We start from the raw sequence: 19,548 nt of genomic DNA, 5'->3' as shown, positions 1-19,548 counted from the left end.
TATAATATTCTTAGGATATTTTACTTTCTATTCAATACCATTTAATTTATACTTCTGAAAATTTGCTAAGTCCCACAGGTCTCTTCTACCTATATCCACAGGGCTAGAGATAGGGCCAATCATATGAGACTGTTAAACAGTGAATCAGTTGGAAAAAGCATGGAAGAAAGAAAATAAACAAGAGGTATGATAATAAGAAAAATAAGAAGAGAGGTTTGGATTCAAGGTATTTTGAGTCATCCAGATCTTTCAGTATATCTCCATTTCCATTCTTTCCTAATTATGTTTTAACTTTCACATTATGGATGCATCAAGACCTTGAATTCAACCAATATAATACATCAATTGACATGATCAAAGTTAGCTCTAGGAATTTAGCTATATTAGTCATTGATAGTCCTGGTGTCATTTCATTACGTAGGCAGAGAAGTTTCAGATATGAACATGTCATTCTTCTTGAATGATTTCCAGAATGATTAGACGAAATCACCCAACACCACAGTTAATGAATTTTGAAAGCTCTTCATTTTGATTTAGGACATTTCGTCATCCAAAGACTTGCCTTCAATGAGCACTTTATTTTAGATGACCTCATGTAATATTTTCTGCCAGAAGAAAAATCAAACCTTGTCTTGGAAGACATACAGTCAGAACACTCTTTAGAAGCAAAGATGGTGAGACTTTGTCTCACATATTTTGGACATGTTATCAGGAGAGACCAGTCTTTGGAGAAGGCCATCTTGGTTGGTAAATTAGATGGTAATTGAAAAAGAGGAAGACTTACAATGAGATGGATTGACACAGTGGCTGCAAAAATCGGCTCACGTATAACAAGGATTGTGAGGATAGTGTAGGACCTGGCAGTGTTTTGTTCTGTTGTACATACGTTCACTGAGTCAGCACCTACTCAGTGGCACTTAACAACAGCAATGTGATATTAAACCATGTGCCCTATGAGCCTTGACCACCTCTTTTCATATTACTTAGATATTCACTGCCTTCAAGAAGCCCCTCTATTATGTCAATTTCTGTTTCATACATGGTTCTTGAAGCAAGAAATAGAAAAAAATGCTTATATGAAGGAGAATTGTCTAATTGATCATGACAATCTTAGAACCATAGGTGGGTAACTCAGTAAGGATCTGCTTCTGGGAATCAAATTAAATGTACATAACATTTGGGTGGCATCCATTTTTATTTTGTACTTTTTATTGTTTTATCTCTCCATGCTTCATTATGCATATTTTATTCTGACCTATTCTTGAGTTCACTAATTCTCTCTTCAACTGTGACTAATATATTATTAAAACCATCTATCGGGCTCTGAATTTTTTTTTTATATTGTATTTTCAGTTTTACAGAATTTCTTTTTGAGTTTTTAAAAATTTCTATTGAATTTTTATAAAATTTTCACTTTTGTACTAAAGCTTGAATTTTTTGTGTTCTTCAACATTTTAAGTGCAATCATTTAAAGATCTGTGTTGGAGAATTCCAATATCTGGATTCCCTCCCATCTGTTTCTATTGTCTCTTTTTTCTGTTACTTCTTGTTATGCTGGCTTGTCTCCTCTCCTCTTCCCTATGAGACTATCACAATTTTGGGTAAGTGATTCAGTTCCCTCTTTTAAAGAATCTTCAAAAATTTCCAGAGGAAAAACAGTTCCAAATGTGAAGCTCAAGATTCAAGGTTTTTGTCTTTGCTCAGATCTTGGCCTGATACTAGTTCACTACCTTGTTAATTCTCTGATGTCTTCAAGCAGTTAATTTTCTTTTTTATTTAACCAGGTTCTAGTTGCACTCAATGGGAGGATTGGTCTGAATTGCCTAATTAACCATTAGGAAATGTGGGTGTATAGTTGTATTTTTTTTTTTTTAATTGTGCTTTAGGTGAAAGTTTATATCTCAAGTTAATTTATCATAGAAAAATTTATACACATATTGTTTTGTGACATTAGTTGCAATTCCTAGAATGCGACAGCACACTCTCCCTTTCTACCACTGATTCCCTATGTCCATTTGAACAGTTGCTGTCCCTTTCTGCCTTCTCATTCTGTTTTTGGACAGGAGCTGCCCATTTGGTCACATGTACCTGCTTGAACTAAGAAGCACATTCCTCATGTTATTTTTTGTTTTGTAGTCCTGTCTAATCTTTGTCTGAAGAGTGGGCCTCAGGAATGGTTTTGGTTCTGGGTTAACGCTGCATCTGGGGCCATAGTGGTGGGGGTATTTTTTTTTTTTTTAATAACATTTTATTGTGTTTTCAGTGAAGGTTTACACAGAAGTTGAGGTTCCCATGCAACAACTCTATACAAGTTGTTCAGTGACATTGGTTATGCTCTTCACAGTGTGGGATCATTCTCATTATTTCCATTCTGCTTGGTCCATTGTGTATAGTTATATTTTTGTTTTGCTTTGTTTTTATTTTGCTTTGTTTCGTGTTCTCCATAACCTTTGTGAGTGCAGGGACCTTGTTTGTCAGGCCCACTTTTTATGCTGCTGTTGTTAGGTGCCATCATGTCAGATCTGACTCATAGTGACCCCACACACAACCAAATGGAACACTACCCTGTTCTGTGCCATCCTCACAATTGTTTCTGTGTTTGAGGCCGTTGTTGTAGGCACTGTGTCACTCAATATCATTGAAGGTCTTCCTGTCTTTCACTGACCCTCTACTTTACCAAGCATGACATCCTTCTCCAGGGACTGGTCCCTTTTCATAACATGTTCAAAGTATGTGAGACAAAGTCTCATCTTCCTTGCTTCTAAGGACCATTCTGGGTGTACTTCTTCCAAGACAGGTTTGTTCATTCTTCTGGCAGTCCATGGTATATTCAATATTCTTTGCCAACACAATAATTCGAAGGCATCAATTCTTCTTTTGTCTTCTTTATTGGCTGCCCAGCTTTCAAATGCATATGAGAGGATGTAACGTAATACTATAAAAATTAATTATATTGTTGTATACTAGCAATGAACTCAAGAACATCAAAATTAAAAATACAATTACATTTATAATTACTCAAAAGAATGAAATACTTAGGTTTAAATATATTTTTTTAAATATAACAAAAGATGTACAGGACTTGTATGCTGAAATTATTAGATGCTGATGAATGTAATAAAAGAAGAAATAATAAATGAACAGACATACCAGGTTCACGAACTGGATAATTCATCATTGTAAGATGTTCTTTTTTTCCAAATTGATAACAGGTTTAATACAACTCTATCAAAATTTCAGCCACTTTTTTGTAGAATAGAAAAGATTAATATAAGGTTATGTGGAAAGACAAAGGAACTAGAAGAGGTAAAACAATCTGGAGAAGGAAGAAGAAAGTGAGAGGAACAGTTTACCTAATATCAAGACTTGTTATATAGCAATAAGAATCAAGTCTGCCTGGTATTGGCAGAGAGATAGATGCATGAATCAATGAAACAGATCAGAGAAACCAAAAATAGACTCACACCAATATGCCTAAGAATTTTTGACAAAAGTGTAAGAGTAACCTCAGTGGAGGAAAGAGCCTTTTCAACAAATGGTGCTGGAGTAATTGGACATCCATTGGCAAATAAATGAATCTTGATGTTAAGTCTCATACCTTACACAGGAAGGAACTGAAAGTAGATCACAGAGTTAAATGTAAAACATGAAAGTATAAAACTTGTAGAAAAAAAAAAAGAGGCCTAGGGCTAGGCGGTGAGTTGATACCAAAGCACGACCAATAAAAAAGAAAATTTGATAAATTAGACTTGAACAGAACTAAAACATTTTTGTTCTGTGAAAGATCCTGTTAAGAGGATAAGAAGACAAACTACAGAGTGGGAGAATATATTTTCAAACCACGTATCTGGCAAAGGACTAGAATCTAGAATATATTAATAACTCAAAACTCAATAGTAAAAAAAGTACCAATTAGAAAATGGGCAAAAGCCATGAAGAGACGTTTCAGTGGATAGGATATGCAGATGGCAATTAAGCTCTTGAAAAGATGCTCAACGTCCTTAGCTATTAGGGAAATGCTAATTAAAAGCACAACAAGACATCGCTAAACACTTAGAAGAATGGCTAAAATTTGAAAAAATAACAATGACAAAACAAAAACTGGGGAGGATACAGAGAAACTGGATCACTCAGACATTGTTGGTGAGAATGTGAAGTGGTACAGTCACTCTGGAAAAATGGTTTGACGGTTTCTTATAAAACTACATATGCAATTACCAGGAGTCAGAAATTACAGTCCTGCACATTGATCCCAGAGAAACAAACACTTAGGGTCACACAAGAACCTGTAAATGAATATTTATAGCAGCCCGAACTGGGAATAACCAGATGTCCTTCAACAGATCAATGGGTAAACGAACAGCGGTACATTCACATCATGGGCTAATACTTAGCAACAGAAAGGAATGAACTATTAGTATACACAGCATAGACCAATCTCCAGAGAATTATTATGCTCAGTGAAAGAAGCCTATCCCAATAGGTATATACTGTGTTTTTCCATTTATATAATATTCTTGAAGTGACAAAATTATAGAAAAGGAGAACATATCAGGGATTGCCAGAGTTTAAGGAGTGGATGAGGACAATGGGAAGTGGCTCTGCCTATAAAAGGGTAGCACCAGGGATCCTCATAGTGATGGAAACGTTCTGACTGTATCCCTGTCAATACACTGGTCTGATATTATACTATAGCTCAGTAAGTTCCCCATTGGCAAAACTGAGTAAAGGGCACATGGAATCTCTATATTACTTCTTAAAACTCCATGTAAATCTGCAATATCTCAAAATAAAAAATTTGGTAAAAACATAAAGGTGTAATGGCAAATATTCTCTTACCTATATGCTTATCAAAATAAAAAAGTAAAAATGGTATCATCTAGAAATATAAATAAAAAGCAAGCACTGATTTTTTTCCCAGAAAGTTTTCTATTTTTTTAATTGAAATTATGCCTAATACACTGTATCCTTGTTTATTTCTGTGAGCCCTAATACAATTAGAATGTTTTTAGTAATCCAGCAAAAGGCTTAATAAAAAATTCTATAATTTACACAAAATATAAACGGAGTACTAAAGAATTCATAGATGTTCTTAGACATCACATATTTATATGAGCATGTGTATTTGTAATTTTCTCTGTCCTGTAGGATTTTCAGTGGGATTCTCACAAACAAGCAACGCACTCAAGAGGTTATATCCCCAGAGACCCCAAATCTCATATAAATATGGCTGTGCTTTACAGGGACAGTTTTTTGGGATTTCTTCTCATAGTTAAGGTAAAAACATCTGCAGGTAATAATTTTCTTCTTCTGTTGATACAGATATACTTGTTTTTCATTTTTGTATTGGAGGATAAAGTTTGGTTATTTCAAGGAAATGATCATTTCTTGAGAATCCACTTCCATGAGCAGTGATTGGTGTCATTATGTACATCACCTTATTCAGTATAAGAACACTGTGAGGCATCTATCTAGTTATTTATATAGATATAGATAGACACAGATACATAAAATGAAGAGTTGGGTAGTTTATGTAACTTGGCTAAGATCCCATAGACAGTCACTGACAAAGCTGGAATCTGATCCCAGGCCTGCGTGGCTCATGGCACTTCCACAAAACACTTTGCTTCTATGCCACAACGGCACTCATAACCAACTCTGAATTTGTGCATATAGACACCTACATTCTTTAAAATTTTAAGCTTTCATTCAGTCTATGCCTATGCTTAGTTACTATGGTCTATGCCTCGTTAAGGAAACCCTGGTGGTGTAGTGGTCAAGAGTTTGGCTGCAAACCAAAAGGTCCGTGGTTTGAATCCACGAGGAGCTCCTTGGAAATTCTATGGGGCAGTTCTACTCTGTCCTGAGTTGCAATCGAATCTATGGAAATGGGTTTCATTTTTTTTGGGGGGGGGGGTTATGCCTAGTTAATAAAGCTCCTAGCTCTGTTTAGACATGTAATTGTATTATGTTCAAAACATGGCATGCTATTGTTCAATTAATTCACATACGACATTATTCAAACATCTCTGTCCAGAGTGAAAGTGTGACAGCGTGGCTGGCTGAGCACACGGCTGCTGATGCCAGAGCACTTACGTGTGTACTTGCGAGTGGGCACGCGTATACACACACGTGCAGGTGAGGAAGTTTAATCTGCTTGACACTGAATTCTTAAAGGAAAAATAAATTATTTAGACATTAGGTTGAACATTAAGAAAGAGAATTCTTGTGGTTGCTATTGTTGAGGAGTTCTGAAAATAATAATGCTACGATAAAGAAGGAAGTTTCCAAGAGTAAAAAACTTTCTATTAAATGATACAGGAAATCATTAAGTGATTCTAAGTCTTTTCCAGCAGAACAGTGAAGGATGTCATTGATAAATGTGGAATGAAATTTCTGACATGTGGAATAGAGACTGTCTCTTTTACTCTTTTAGCTTCAGCACTTCCTTCTACTCCGTCTGAATAGTTTGTCCTTTGTCTTCCTTTGCTCGATTCTTTCTTCTCCACTAATTTTTATATCACTTTTCTTCTCTTTCCTTCTTAAATGTATTATAGCTTCAACTGCATATTTAAAATACATAAAGTGGTTGCAGACTCCAGAGCTACTCTATAGAGAGACTTTAAGCATTCTCTTTATATGTATGGACTATGGATGTCTTAGTTATCTAGTGCTGCTATAACTTAAACACCACAAGTGGATGGTTTTAACAAAGGGAAATTTATTCTCTCACAGTCTAGGAGGCTAGAAGTCCAAAGTCAGGGCACCAGCTCCTGGGAAGTCTTCCTCTCTCTGGTGGCATTAGAAGAAGTCCTTGTTATCAATCTTTCCTTGCATCTAGGAGTTTCTCAGCACGGGAACCCCAGGTCCAAAGGACACCTTCTGCTCCTGGCTCTTTATTCTTGGTTGTAGAAGGCCCCTCTCCTCTCTGTTCAATTCTCTATTTTATATCGCATAAGAGAGTGACTCAGGATACAACCTAATCCTGTAGATTGAGTCCTGCTTTATTAACATAACTGCCTCTAATCTTGCCTTGTTTACATCAAAGAGGCTAAGATTTACAACCGGTAGGATGATCACTTCAGATCACAAAATGGTGGAAAACCATACAACACTGGCAATCATGGCCTAGACTAGTTGTCACACATTTTTTAGGGACACAATTCAATCCATAAAAATGGGTTAATCTATAATCCCAGAATATCAGCTGTGATTTGATTGTAAAAGGTCACAGAGTCACATTAGCTCAGGCAGACCAATAATGCCTGAATCTCTTTTATAATGCTTACGCCAACCCTCAGAAGCTCCTTAACTCTGAGGGCAGCTCATTTAAAAGGAGCACAGTTGTGACTGTTTGAAATATCTTTCATGTACTGAACAGATATTTTACGTATCCTCAGAACTTCTAAGACTTGACCCCTGGAGTACCACAAAACATTACTTTCTTCATGAGTCATTTCTTGCCTAAGCTAAACTATTTATGTTTCTTTATCTACGTTAAGACTCTTGTGCCTTCTGCTCCTCGCTACTCAATGTCCTCACCCAATCAAAGCAGAATCTTATTCACCGCCCCACTTTTGGAACTGTCATTTCCATAATCTCTGCCATCTTTTTGTACTCCTTTTTCCATATTGGAGCCTTGGTTGTTGGCCCAGTGGTTAAGGGCTCAGTTACTAATCAAAAGGCCAGCAGTTCAAATCCAGCAGTCACTCCTTGGAAACCCTATGGGGCATTCACGGTGGAGTTAGGATTTTGGTGATGGTATGATTTTTTTTTTATGAGAGATAATCACTTTAGAATTAACTAGAGGGTTGGGCAAGTTGGTATGGGGAAGAACTTTCCAGAAGCTGACCTACAGATGTGAGTTTTCTTAGTGACTGCTTAGAAAGGGGCAGGAAACCTGTGGAAAGTAGAGACATGGAGACCTCTCCTGATAGCCAGAGCTCATGCAGAGCTCCAAGCATCTGAAGAGTATACCAGACTTCCAGGAGTAACCTGACCAACAAGTCTGGCTTTCCCTTAAACTGACCTCATTTCCTATCATAAATCAGAAATCTTGATCCTGAGATGATTCTCTCTCCTATTCCAAATTCCCATCTTCCTCTGTTTACTTATTATGATTTGTGCATCTTAGCCTATATCCTGCCACTGTCCAAACTTCTTGGATGTTGGCTATGCATTCCTTGTGAGAGCTTGTGTGGAGACCTACCCCACAGCTGAGTTACTGACCTCCTCTCTGTCCTCTGGGTTAGCATGCAACTCTACCCTTCGACTTCTGCTTTGAAATAAGGATTCATAATGACTGTGTAACCTCTTTCATATAAGAAATGATACCTTCAGACATCCTTTTGAACAGCACCTATTTTCCATGCAACATGATCCGTTCTGCCATTTCTATCTCTCTTTAGTCATGTCTTTGGCCTAAGAAGATTCAGTTACTGGGTTCCTTGTATCATCTAACGGACATCTCTGGGATATGTTCATGTGACAGATTGTTCCTCATGGAAGAACTAAACTAACCACATGATGCAAATATAAGTTGAGTGTGTTATGTTAAAAAGAAATGTTTTTCTGAGTATTCTTCGCCTTACATCAATGAACCTATGTATTCTCAACTGACATGAGAGATTGTGTGTGAAAGCATTTTATGAAACCAAAAATTTATATATCATTGTCTATGTTGCAATTTTCTTTACATATCTACAGCAAAAAGAAGTATCCAAATTATAAACTTTATTGCTATTCTAATCTCCACTTGTTTTGCTTTCAGTGGGCACCATTCCCAACCACTATAGATGGCCACTGGAAACTACACAACTGTGACAGAGTTCATTATTTTGGGGTTAACAGAGGATCCTACAGTTTGTGTCATTTTATTTGTTGTGTTTTTAGGGGTCTACGTTGTCACTGTAATGGGCAACATCAGCATTATCACGTTAATCAGAGGCAGCCCTCAGCTCCATACCCCAATGTACCTTTTTCTCTGCCATTTGGCCTTTGTAGACATGGGGTACTCCTCATCAGTCACTCCTGTCATGCTCATAGGCTTCTTAAGGGAGGAAACTTCTCTCCCTATTGCTGGCTGTGTAGCTCAACTCTATTCTGTGGGCATGTTTGGGACAACTGAATCCTTTCTGCTGGCTTCCATGGCCTATGATCGCTATGTGGCCATCTGTTCACCCCTGCTCTATTCCACCCACATGTCGCCTAGACTCTGTATTTTCTTAGTGGCCATATCCTACCTAGGTGGGTGTGTGAATAGTTGGATATTTACTGGCTGCTTACTAAGTTTGTCCTTCTGTGGGCCAAATAAAGTCAATCACTTTTTCTGTGACTATTCACCACTTTTGAAGCTTTCTTGTTCTCATGATTTTACTTCTGACCTCATTCCAGCCATCTCTTCTGGCTCCATCATTGTGGTCACAGTGTTTGTCATAGCGATCTCCTATGTCTGCATCCTCATTACCATCCTGAAGATGCACTCCACTGAGGGTCGCCACAAGGCCTTCATCACCTGCACCTCCCACCTCACTGCAGTCACTCTGTTCTTTGGAACCATTACATTCATTTATGTGATGCCCAAGTCTAGCTACTCAACTGACCAGAACAAGGTGGTATCTGTGTTCTACATGGTGGTAATCCCCATGCTGAACCCCCTTATTTATAGTCTGAGGAATAAGGACGTTAAAGAGGCCATGAGAAAACTGATGACTAGAACAAACTGGTGGTCCTGAACAAATCTTAGTTGAACAAAATGTGATTTTAATAATAAATCATGTATAGTGAGGACCTTTCTTGCAGATGAAAAGAGGATGTACTAAGTGAGTTTCAGTTCATTTATTCATAGTATTCTAGAGTCACAGATTTCATAGTGTCCTTTTCAAGAAAGTTTTAGTGTAAAAAATAAATGTGGATTCATTAGGATAGGAATATTTAGTAAGACATATTTGCTTTATACTTGTTCCACTCACCATTACCTGCATCTGTAAGTACAAATATTTTCAAATAAGTTCTGTGCTCCTTGAATGCCATGCTTGGAGTTAACATCTGTGGACATATCTGAAACTTTGAATGGGAAATGAATAGTAATGTGCTCCCCAATATTAGTTCATGTCAAAAATACGGTCTTCATGGTCTACAGACACTCTAAGGTAGAACTCAGTGATGCTGGTGGTGAAAAGCTTCTGTTACCCTGTGATCCATGCCTGACCAACAAGTTCCCTTCCGTATTACCTCTGCAGACTTACCCGGTCCAGCCAACTCAGAAGATATGTGAATCTCCCCTCTGATACCAGCTCTTTATTTTTAGAAATCTCTTACAGAAAATACCTTAAGAAGCCCCTGAAGGACAGCCTAGCGTGAGTTAATAGGGATGATCTAGCTCAATGTGGGGTGAAGAATTAAATGATGTGAGTATGCGTTCTTGTTAGGTTTTGGTTTTGGAAAATGTATGTTGTACATGTATACAATGTCTGCTGAGCTATTTTTCCCTGTTCTATTCCTATTGCTTCTGATACTGAAAAGCTCAGATTTCTTACCATAATCTCACTGGAACTGTTGCAAGAGCCCTGAAAATTCCCTCCCTCAACTAGGCTAATTCTCATTTTTGGAACTTAAAAATTTTTGTATTATCACAGACTCCTTTTTGTTTATTCTCCCAGTTATTTTTTCTATATGAATACATATTTTAATGAAAAAGAGGTAATTTCTTAGGATCTTGATTTTTTTTCTTTAATAAAAATGCAAACAAGATTACTCTTAATACAAATTAGATTGCACAATTTTTATTTAATCATCGACAAAGATTCTACTGGCTTCAACATGAAGGCCAATTTCCTAAGTAGTGGAAACAGTAGCATCCCTCATTTCCTAACCTCTGAATTGTAGCTAAAGTGACAGGATCTTGAAACCACAGTTTGATTGTAATTCCCTGAATTCAACTTCTCTAGGCCCTTCAGGTAAGTTTTAAGTATCAAAATCTGTGTTTAACCATTTTCTACCTAAAACAAATAGGAGTTGATTTTACTTCCTGCATTAACCCTGACTGATACACCAGAGGCCACATTTAAAACCAAGCACTTCATACTGATCTAGGAAATAATATTGGAGTCGTTATTCCCCATCTTTGAGCCCTGAGATAAAGACAATAGATAGAATAATCTTGGAAAACATATTTTAGGGACTCTCTCACATAAGCCAGAACACAAGAGTTTCCACTCTTATCTTTTTCTATCAGCACTTAGTGAATACAAAATTTCTTGGACCAATGAAGACCCTCCTGACTGTCAGTTACTGAAAACTGCACCAATGATTGTTAAGAAAGAAAATTCGAAATATAAGACCACAGTTTCTAGCCAATCTGTGAAAAGGTGAAGTTTTCAATGGTTTTGCCCATTTGTAATGTTAATGTATACTGAGAACTCTGTAACCTTCCTTGGACTTGGGCAGACATGGCTTTGCAGCATGCTTGTCTGTTTTCCCATTCTTGCCTATTCTGTAATATTCTCTGGACTCGGGCAGACATGACTGTGGCAGCATGCTTGTCCATTTTCCCATTCTTGCTTATTCTGTAATATTTCCTTGGACTTGGGCAGACATGGCTCTAGCAATATGCTTGTCCGCTTCCCACTTTGGCCTTTTTGAATATATGTTGAGTAAAACTTTCTTTTTGCTTTACTAAACTTTGTGATGTTTTTTCACACTACAACAATACTCAAGTGACATGAGAATATCATGACATCTGTTGGAATCCTTCACCTGTATCAAGGGAGAGGAAGAGGTCACCGTTGCCTCCTGGAAGTCTGTCCAGCATTCAGGGAAATTAACTGACTTTCTTATTTGGGTGCATATGATGATTTTGTATTTCCATTAGAGTTTAGAAATAGCAGGAAAGAAGAATTTTAAGCCTCTAGTTAGTTTTCTTAAAAATTATCTAAAATTACACAGAGGAGGATTCTTTCCACATGTCTTAAATTGCCCTGGAAGTCAGTCTCAACATGATCATCCTTAATATGCAATTTGGAGCCTGTTATGGATTGAACTGTGTCCCTCCTAAATATGTGTTGTAAATCCTAACCCCTATTACCTCTGGTTATAATCTCTTTTGGGAATGGGTTTTCTTTGTTACATTAATGAGACAGTATTAGTGTAGGGTATGTCTCAAGTCAAGGTCGTTAATATAAAAGAGCAGATTAAGGAAGCAAGCAGAGACAGGGAAGATAGATGCCAATCACATGAAGATCACCAGAGTCTACAGAGAGAGAAAGCCTTCCTTTAGCATGGTTACCCAGAGTTCTGAATCTAGACTCCAGAACTGTGAGAAAATAAATTTTGTTTCGTTAAAACCACCGACTTGTAGTGCTTCTGTTATAACAACACTAGATAACTAAAGACAGAGCACTTGTCCTCCAATCACCCAAAATGTAACAATCTGAGGTGACTCCTGAGGTAGCTGCATGTTCTATATTTCAGGGTGATAGCAGGTAGTAAGGTGGGTATAGTAAATGTTTGACTCATATGATATCCTTACTCTACTTCTTCCTCATTATTTAGCATGCTGTTTCAATTGTTTTCCCAAACAAACCACTCCCCCACTAAAAAAGAAACCCACTGCTGTTATGTTCATTCTGACTCACGGTGACCTTAAGTGTTAAAAAGTAGAACTGCTCCAGGGAATTTTCTTGACTATAACTTTTACAGAAACAGATCATTGGGCCTTTCTTTTTTGGAACCACCAAACTTTACATTAGTAACTAAAAAGAAAAAAAAACCCTGTTGCCATTGAGCCAACATTGATTCAAAGCAACTGTATAGGACAGAGGAGAACTACCCCATAGGGTTTCTAGAAGCAGCTGATGGATTCAAACTGCCAGCCTTTTGGTTAGCAGCCAAGCTCTTAACCAGTGTGCCAACAGGGCTCCTTTACATTTAGATGAGCACAAGCCACTTGTGCCAGCTAGGGACCCTGGGACATGCTCAGGGTTTGAGATTGATAAAATTCAACATTCATTCCTGACAAAGACTTTCAGCAAATTAGGAATAGAGGAAAAATTCCTCAACTCGATGAGGAACACCTACATAAAGCCTATTGTTAACATTATACTTAATGGTGAGAGAATAAGTGCTCTCCTCCTGTGATCAGAATCAAGGCAATGGCGTGTTCTCTCACCACTCTTATTCAACATTTTGCTGGAAGCCCTAGCTAATGAATTAAGACAGAAAAAAGGAAATAAAAGGCATACAGGTTAGTAAGAAAGAAATATTATTATTATTTCTACATGATTATCTATGTAGAAAATCCCAAAGAACTGACCAAAACTAAACTAATAAGTGATTGTAGCAAGGCAGCAGAATACAAGGTTAATAGACAGAAGTCAATTGCTTTCCTATACACCAGCAATGAACAACTGAAAGTTAAATTTAAAAACACAACACTATTTACTACAGCAACAACACCAAAAAATGATTTAGATATAAATGTAACAAAATATTGTTACAATATTGTCCTTATAAGATAGAGTAGAACTACTCCATAGGGTTTACTAGGCTTTAATCTTTACAGGAGCAGATTCCCTGGTCTTTTTTCCCATGGGGCCTCTCGTGGGTTTGAACTGCCAACCTTTCAGTTAACAGCCAGGTGCTTAACCATTGTGCAACCAGGGATCCTTAACGAAATATATATAAAATCTATATGAGAGACACTGCAAAACCCCCATGAAAGAAATCAAAGAAGATCTAAATAAATGGAAAGATATTCCAGGTCCATGGATAGGAAGACTCAGTATTGTTAAGATGTCAAAATCCAAGAAATTTATTTTGTTGATATTGACAACCTGATTCTAAAATTTATGGAAAAACCAGAGTCAAAATAGCCAGCTGAAGAAGACAAAGTTGGAGAACTGACACCACCTGACTTGAAGATTTGCTCTAAAGCTACAATAATCAAGACAGTGTGGTAGTAGCAAAAGAATAGTCAAATAGATCAATGGAACACACTAGAGAGTCCTGAAATAGACTTACACAAATATAATCAACTGATCATTGACAAAGGAGGAATGGCAATTGGATGGAGAAAGTATAATCTTTTCAACAAATGCTGCCAGAATTGAACATCTACATGCAAAAAAAGAAAAAAAAAAAGGTGGATATTGACCTATGCCTTTCACAGAATGATTCTAGACCTAAAAGCAAAGATGGTAAACTATAAAACTTCTCGAAGATAACATAGGAGAAAATTTAGGTGACCACGGGTTGGCAACGAGTTTTCAGACATGAAATCAAAATAAAGCACAATCTATGACATTAAACGCTGGTAAGTTGGGCTCCATTAACATTAAACACTTGTGTTTTGTGAGACACTGTTAAGTGAATGAAAAAGCAAGTCATAGACTGGGAGAAAATATTTGCAAAACATAAAACCCCGTCCCAACTCAGTGCCGTCGATATATGTGATAAATAAATTGTTTCTAAAATATACATAGAACTCTTAAAACTCAACAAAAAAAACAAACAATCCAAATAAAAAATGTACAAAATATCTAAACAGAGACATTATCAAAGATAGACAACTATCAAAGAAGCCTATGACATGGTGCTCAATATCATATGTTATTAGGAAATTGCAAATTAACACAACCAGGAGATACCACTCCATACCTATTAAAAAAGTGGTGGCCATCAAGCCGATTCTGACTCATGTTAATCCATGTGTATTAATTAGAGTAGAACTGTGCTCCATAGGGCTTTCAATGTCTGATTTTCATAAATAAACCACTAGGCCTTTCATCTGAGGCGCCCCTGGGTAGACTCGAGCCACCAACCTTTTGGTCAGTACCAAGGGTTTTAACCATCTGCACCACCCAGGAACTTCCACACAACTATTAGAATGGCTAAAAATCAAAACACTGACACCACCAAATGCTGGAGGGAATGTGTTAGCAATAGGAACTCTCATTCATTGCTGGTGGGAATGCGAAGTGTTACAGCCACTGGAAGACAGTTTGGCAATTTCTCACAAAGCTAAACACAGCCTTATTATAGGATCCAGCATTCACACTCCTAGGTATTTGCCCAAATGAGTTGAAAACTTATGTTCACACTAAAACCTGTGCACAAATGTTTATATGAGCTGTATTCATAATTGCCCCAAATTGAAAGCAGCCAAGATTCCAGTCAAATAGGTGAACAGATAAATAACGGTGTACATCCATAAAATGGAATGGTATTCTGTGATAAAGATGGGTTAAGTCTTGTAAAACACAGATGAATATTAAATGCATTTTGCTAAGGGAAAGAAGCAAGTCTTACAGGGCTGCATATTTTATGATTCCAACTATATGACATTCTGGAAAAGGCAAAACTATAGAGACAGAAAAAAGATCAGTGGTTGCCAGGGGATAGGGTGGTTGAGTTTGGAAGAAATGAGGGGATGAATAAATACAATATATGGGATTTTTTAAGGCAGTGAAACTATTCTGGATGATAGTGTAATAGTGGGTACATGGAGTTATGCATTTGTGAAAACTCATAGAACTGTACAACACAAAGAATGAATCCTAATGTAAACTAAGGAAATTAGTTGTGTATGTGTGAATTTTAAAACTGAGTTGCTAGCACAGCTAAAAATGGCTGACTTCAGGCCTAAATTAAAACTCTATTTGAATCAAACTTCAGTCTGACCTAGAAAATTCTGATTTTGCTGAAAAACAATTCAGTCTTTTTGTCAAAGTTTAATTGCTTGTAAAACAAAGGAGGCAAGACTCAGAATTTCTGGCTTGGGTGAGGTATCGTTGAAGGTGTCTGTTAAGAATATTTACTCAGCTTGGACTAAAAGAATGTAAGGGGGAATGGAGAAAACCAAAGAAACAAGGGAAAGATTAGTCCAAAGACTAATGGACCACTACTACCACAGCCTCCACCACACTGAGTCCAGCACAACTAGATGGTGCTTGGCTACCACCATTGACTGCTCTGACAAGGATCACAATAGAAGATCTATGACAGAGCTGAAGAAATATGTAGGACAAAATTCAAACTCACAAAAAAAGACCAGAATTACTGGTCTGACAGAGACTGGAGAAACCCCTAGGGCATGGCCCCTGGACACTGTTCGAACTCAGTGCTGAAGTCACTCCCGAGGTTCACCCTTCAGACAAAGATTAGACAGGCCTATAAAACAAAAAATAATGAATGTACTTCAACCATGTGGTTCAACCAATGGCAAGGATAAGAGGTGACAGGAAAGCTGGAGGAACGGAAATGGGAAACCCAAGGTCGTTAAGGGGAAGCGCCTATGAATTTGTCTTGGTCAAGTTGTGCTGACTTCCCCAGTATTGTGTACTCTTTCACCCTTCACCCATGTTACCACTTATCTATTGTCTAGTTAGTGTTTTCCTTCCCCAGCCCTCCCCTCCCTTGTAATCATCAAAGATTTTTCTTTCTGTATGTAAATCTTTGCCTGAGTTTTTGTAATAGTGTTCTCGTACAATATTTGTGCTTTTGTGACTGACTCATTTCACTCAGCATAATGCCCTCCAGACTCATTATGCTGTGAGAGGTCTCCCAGATTCATCGTTGTTTCTCATCGTGGGTCCAAGTAAAAAGAAATCCTTGACAACTTCAATATTTCCTCCGTTTATCATGACGTTGCTTATTGGTTCAGTTGTGAGGATTTTTGGTTTCTTTATTTTGTGGTGTAACTCATACTGAAGCCTGTAATCTTTGATCTTGATCAGCAAGTACTTCAAGTCCTCTCCATTTTCAGCAAGCAAGGTTGTGTCATCTGCATATCACAGTTTGTTAATAAGCCTTCCTCCAATCTTGATGTCACATTCTTCTTCACATAGTCCAGCTTCTTGGATTATTTACTCAGCATACAGATTGAATAAGTATGGTGAAAAGATAGAACTCTGACACATACCTTTCCTGATTTTAAACCATACATTATTCCCTCGTTCTGATCAAAGGACTGCCTCTTGGTCTATATACAGGATTTTCTCCTAGATCCTTATAACATTTCCAAATTATTTGCCATCATCATGATAATTTTTTTCCCTCTTTGAGACCAGTGTTATACAGCAATGAAAAAAAAAAATACTGTCATGGATTGAATTGTGTCACCCCTAAATATCTGTCAACTAGGCTAGGTCATGATTTCCAGTATTATACGATTGTCCATCCTTTTGTCACCTGATGTGATTTCCGTATGTGTTGTAAATCCTGTCACTGTGATGTTGATGAGATGGGATGTTGATGAGATGGGATTAGTGGTGGTTATGTAACCTCAATTTACAAGATTAATCTACAATTTAAGCAAATCTCTTTTGAGATACAAAAGAGAAGAGAACAGAATGACAGAGGACCTCGTACCACCAAGAAAGCAGTGCTGGAAGTAGAGAGTGTCCTTTCGACCTGAGTTTCCTGCAGGGAGAAGCTCCTAGACCAAGGGAAAATTGATGACAAGAACCTTTCTCCAGAACCCACAGAGAGAGAAAGACTTCCCTTAGAGATGACACTCTGAATTTGGACTTCTAGCCTCCCAGACTGTAAGAAAATTAACTTCTGTTTGTTAAAGCCATCCACTTGTGGTATTTTTGTTATAGCAGCACTAGATAACTAAGGCATATACTGTTCTCCCCAAAGTGCTTTATGACCACCCACGTATTTCTCCATTCATTCATAACATTTACCATTTTGCTTTCAGTCTGCTTTATCTTCCCAGTCCTACAATGGTACACTTATTAATTACTCATTGTATCAATTTGCCATTAGAAAATGTGACAACCTGATTCTAAAGTTTACGGAAAGGCCTTGAACTCCTCCTATTGCCTAATTTCTTCCACAGTCTACTTCAGAAACTCACTACTATGACCGTAATCAGATTGCAGTAAGATATAGCACTTTCCATCTTTTTCTTTCTTCATAGCACTTTCCATCTATGCTGGCTTCATAAATTAAAAAGTGTATTTATTTCTGCTGCAACTCAGTTTAAACAGCATTTGAATTGTGTCTCGAGGATTTGAGCAAATTAATTTGAAATGGTCTGGTTTAATGCCTTGGTAGGGAATGAGGAGCATAACGCTGATAGATTTCTCAGTCTTTTTCCATGGAAATTATTACGTTAAAAATATTTATTTCTTTTCGGCCAATTTTGTCAGTTTACTTTTTTCCAGAAACTCATTAGCAAAGTATTATCTCAAAATTCTTTTAATTCTTTTTAAAATATCTGTGCTTTATCCCTCTTTTTTGATTAGGTAAACTAATGATATTTTTTTTCTTTTCCTTTTTCCCTCCTTCCCTTCCTTCCGTATTTCTTTCTTTTCCCTTTCTTCCTTCAATCTCCCTCTCTGTTTTCTCCTTAGTATAATTTTCTTCCTTTCCCAAAGTCAATTGATATCATGTAAATACTTTATCCCAAAACATGTTTTGAAACATATCAGGAAATTAGACAATACTTTAATTGCTTTAACACAAAGTGATGATTTTTATTGGAAGTACTCTAATTGATCATTTATATTTATCAAAGCTATGTACATTTTTTGAAGGTTCAGGTCTCTTTTATTTACACTGTGACTGATAAACCTATTTGCATTGCCTAGTACTTTCCTTAGGGCTATCTGCATTTCTTTGTTTCTTGGGCTGTAGGCAATAGGACTAAGCAGAGGTGTCAGCACTGTATATGCCACAGCCATCGATATATCTTCAAATAGACATAGCAAGGAAATCCATGGTGTATGGACACCACGGTGAAGTAGGAGAGAAAACTGAGAAGGCCTTATATGGGTAGTCCCCAGTTTACAATGTTTTCATGTTACAATGAAAGAACTTACGACCATCTTTTATTTTTTTTTGGTACATCTTATCATTAGTAATGTGTATTAAGTACAATGTTGCAGTGCTTTATTTGCTGACGTTATTATTCTCAGATGTTCACTCGCAGATGTTCAAAGATACTGATAATAAAGGGAAATAATAAAGAAAACTAAAAAAAAGAGGTATTGGACTTATGTCAGAACCGACTTTTGATCGAGTGGTCTGAAGAGAACCCTGTCGTAAGTCAGGGACTACCTGTACCTCCCCTTTGCAGAGGGCATCTTCACAACTATAGGTATAATGAAGATATAGGAAATCATAGTCAAAATAAAACTGTCCACTAACACAAGGGCACAGGGCACAAAATAACCAATTCATGAATAAAGGTGCGATCACCACAAAGGGAGATCACGAGCGAGATGTCACAAAAGAAGTGTTGGATAATTTTGGAGTCATAAAAAGTCAAGTTGAATACTATGCTGAGGATGCACAGAGAAACCAGAAACCCAACCACAGAAGAGGCCATTATCAACTGAAAGCAAATCTTTAAGTCCTTAAGATGGGATAGTGCAGTGGGTCTTGGATGGCAATATAACAGTCATAGGATGTGGCAGCCATGATGAAGAAGTTATTGCCTCACAAACCAAAAAAGGCAAATATCCATGTGACACACTCAGGGAAAGTGTCTGTTTGACTAATGGCAGGTCCATCCACATTCAAGGGATGATTTCAAGGGTT

General features: G+C 37.3%; 1 protein-coding gene across 1 annotated transcript; it reads left to right on the top strand.

Annotated features, from left to right (window-relative positions):
- Positions 1 to 8,795: 8,795 nt before the first annotated feature.
- LOC126079571 (olfactory receptor 480-like) lies at positions 8,796 to 9,734 on the top strand. Its single transcript, XM_049890664.1, has one exon. The coding sequence runs from the start codon at positions 8,796 to 8,798 to the stop codon at positions 9,732 to 9,734; it is 939 nt and encodes a 312-aa protein (XP_049746621.1).
- The last annotated feature ends 9,814 nt before the right edge of the window (positions 9,735 to 19,548 follow it).

Source organism: Elephas maximus, chromosome 7, assembly GCF_024166365.1.
Source record: "Elephas maximus indicus isolate mEleMax1 chromosome 7, mEleMax1 primary haplotype, whole genome shotgun sequence".
Classification (NCBI taxonomy): domain Eukaryota; kingdom Metazoa; phylum Chordata; class Mammalia; order Proboscidea; family Elephantidae; genus Elephas; species Elephas maximus.
This window is presented reverse-complemented; position numbering and strand designations above follow the sequence as displayed.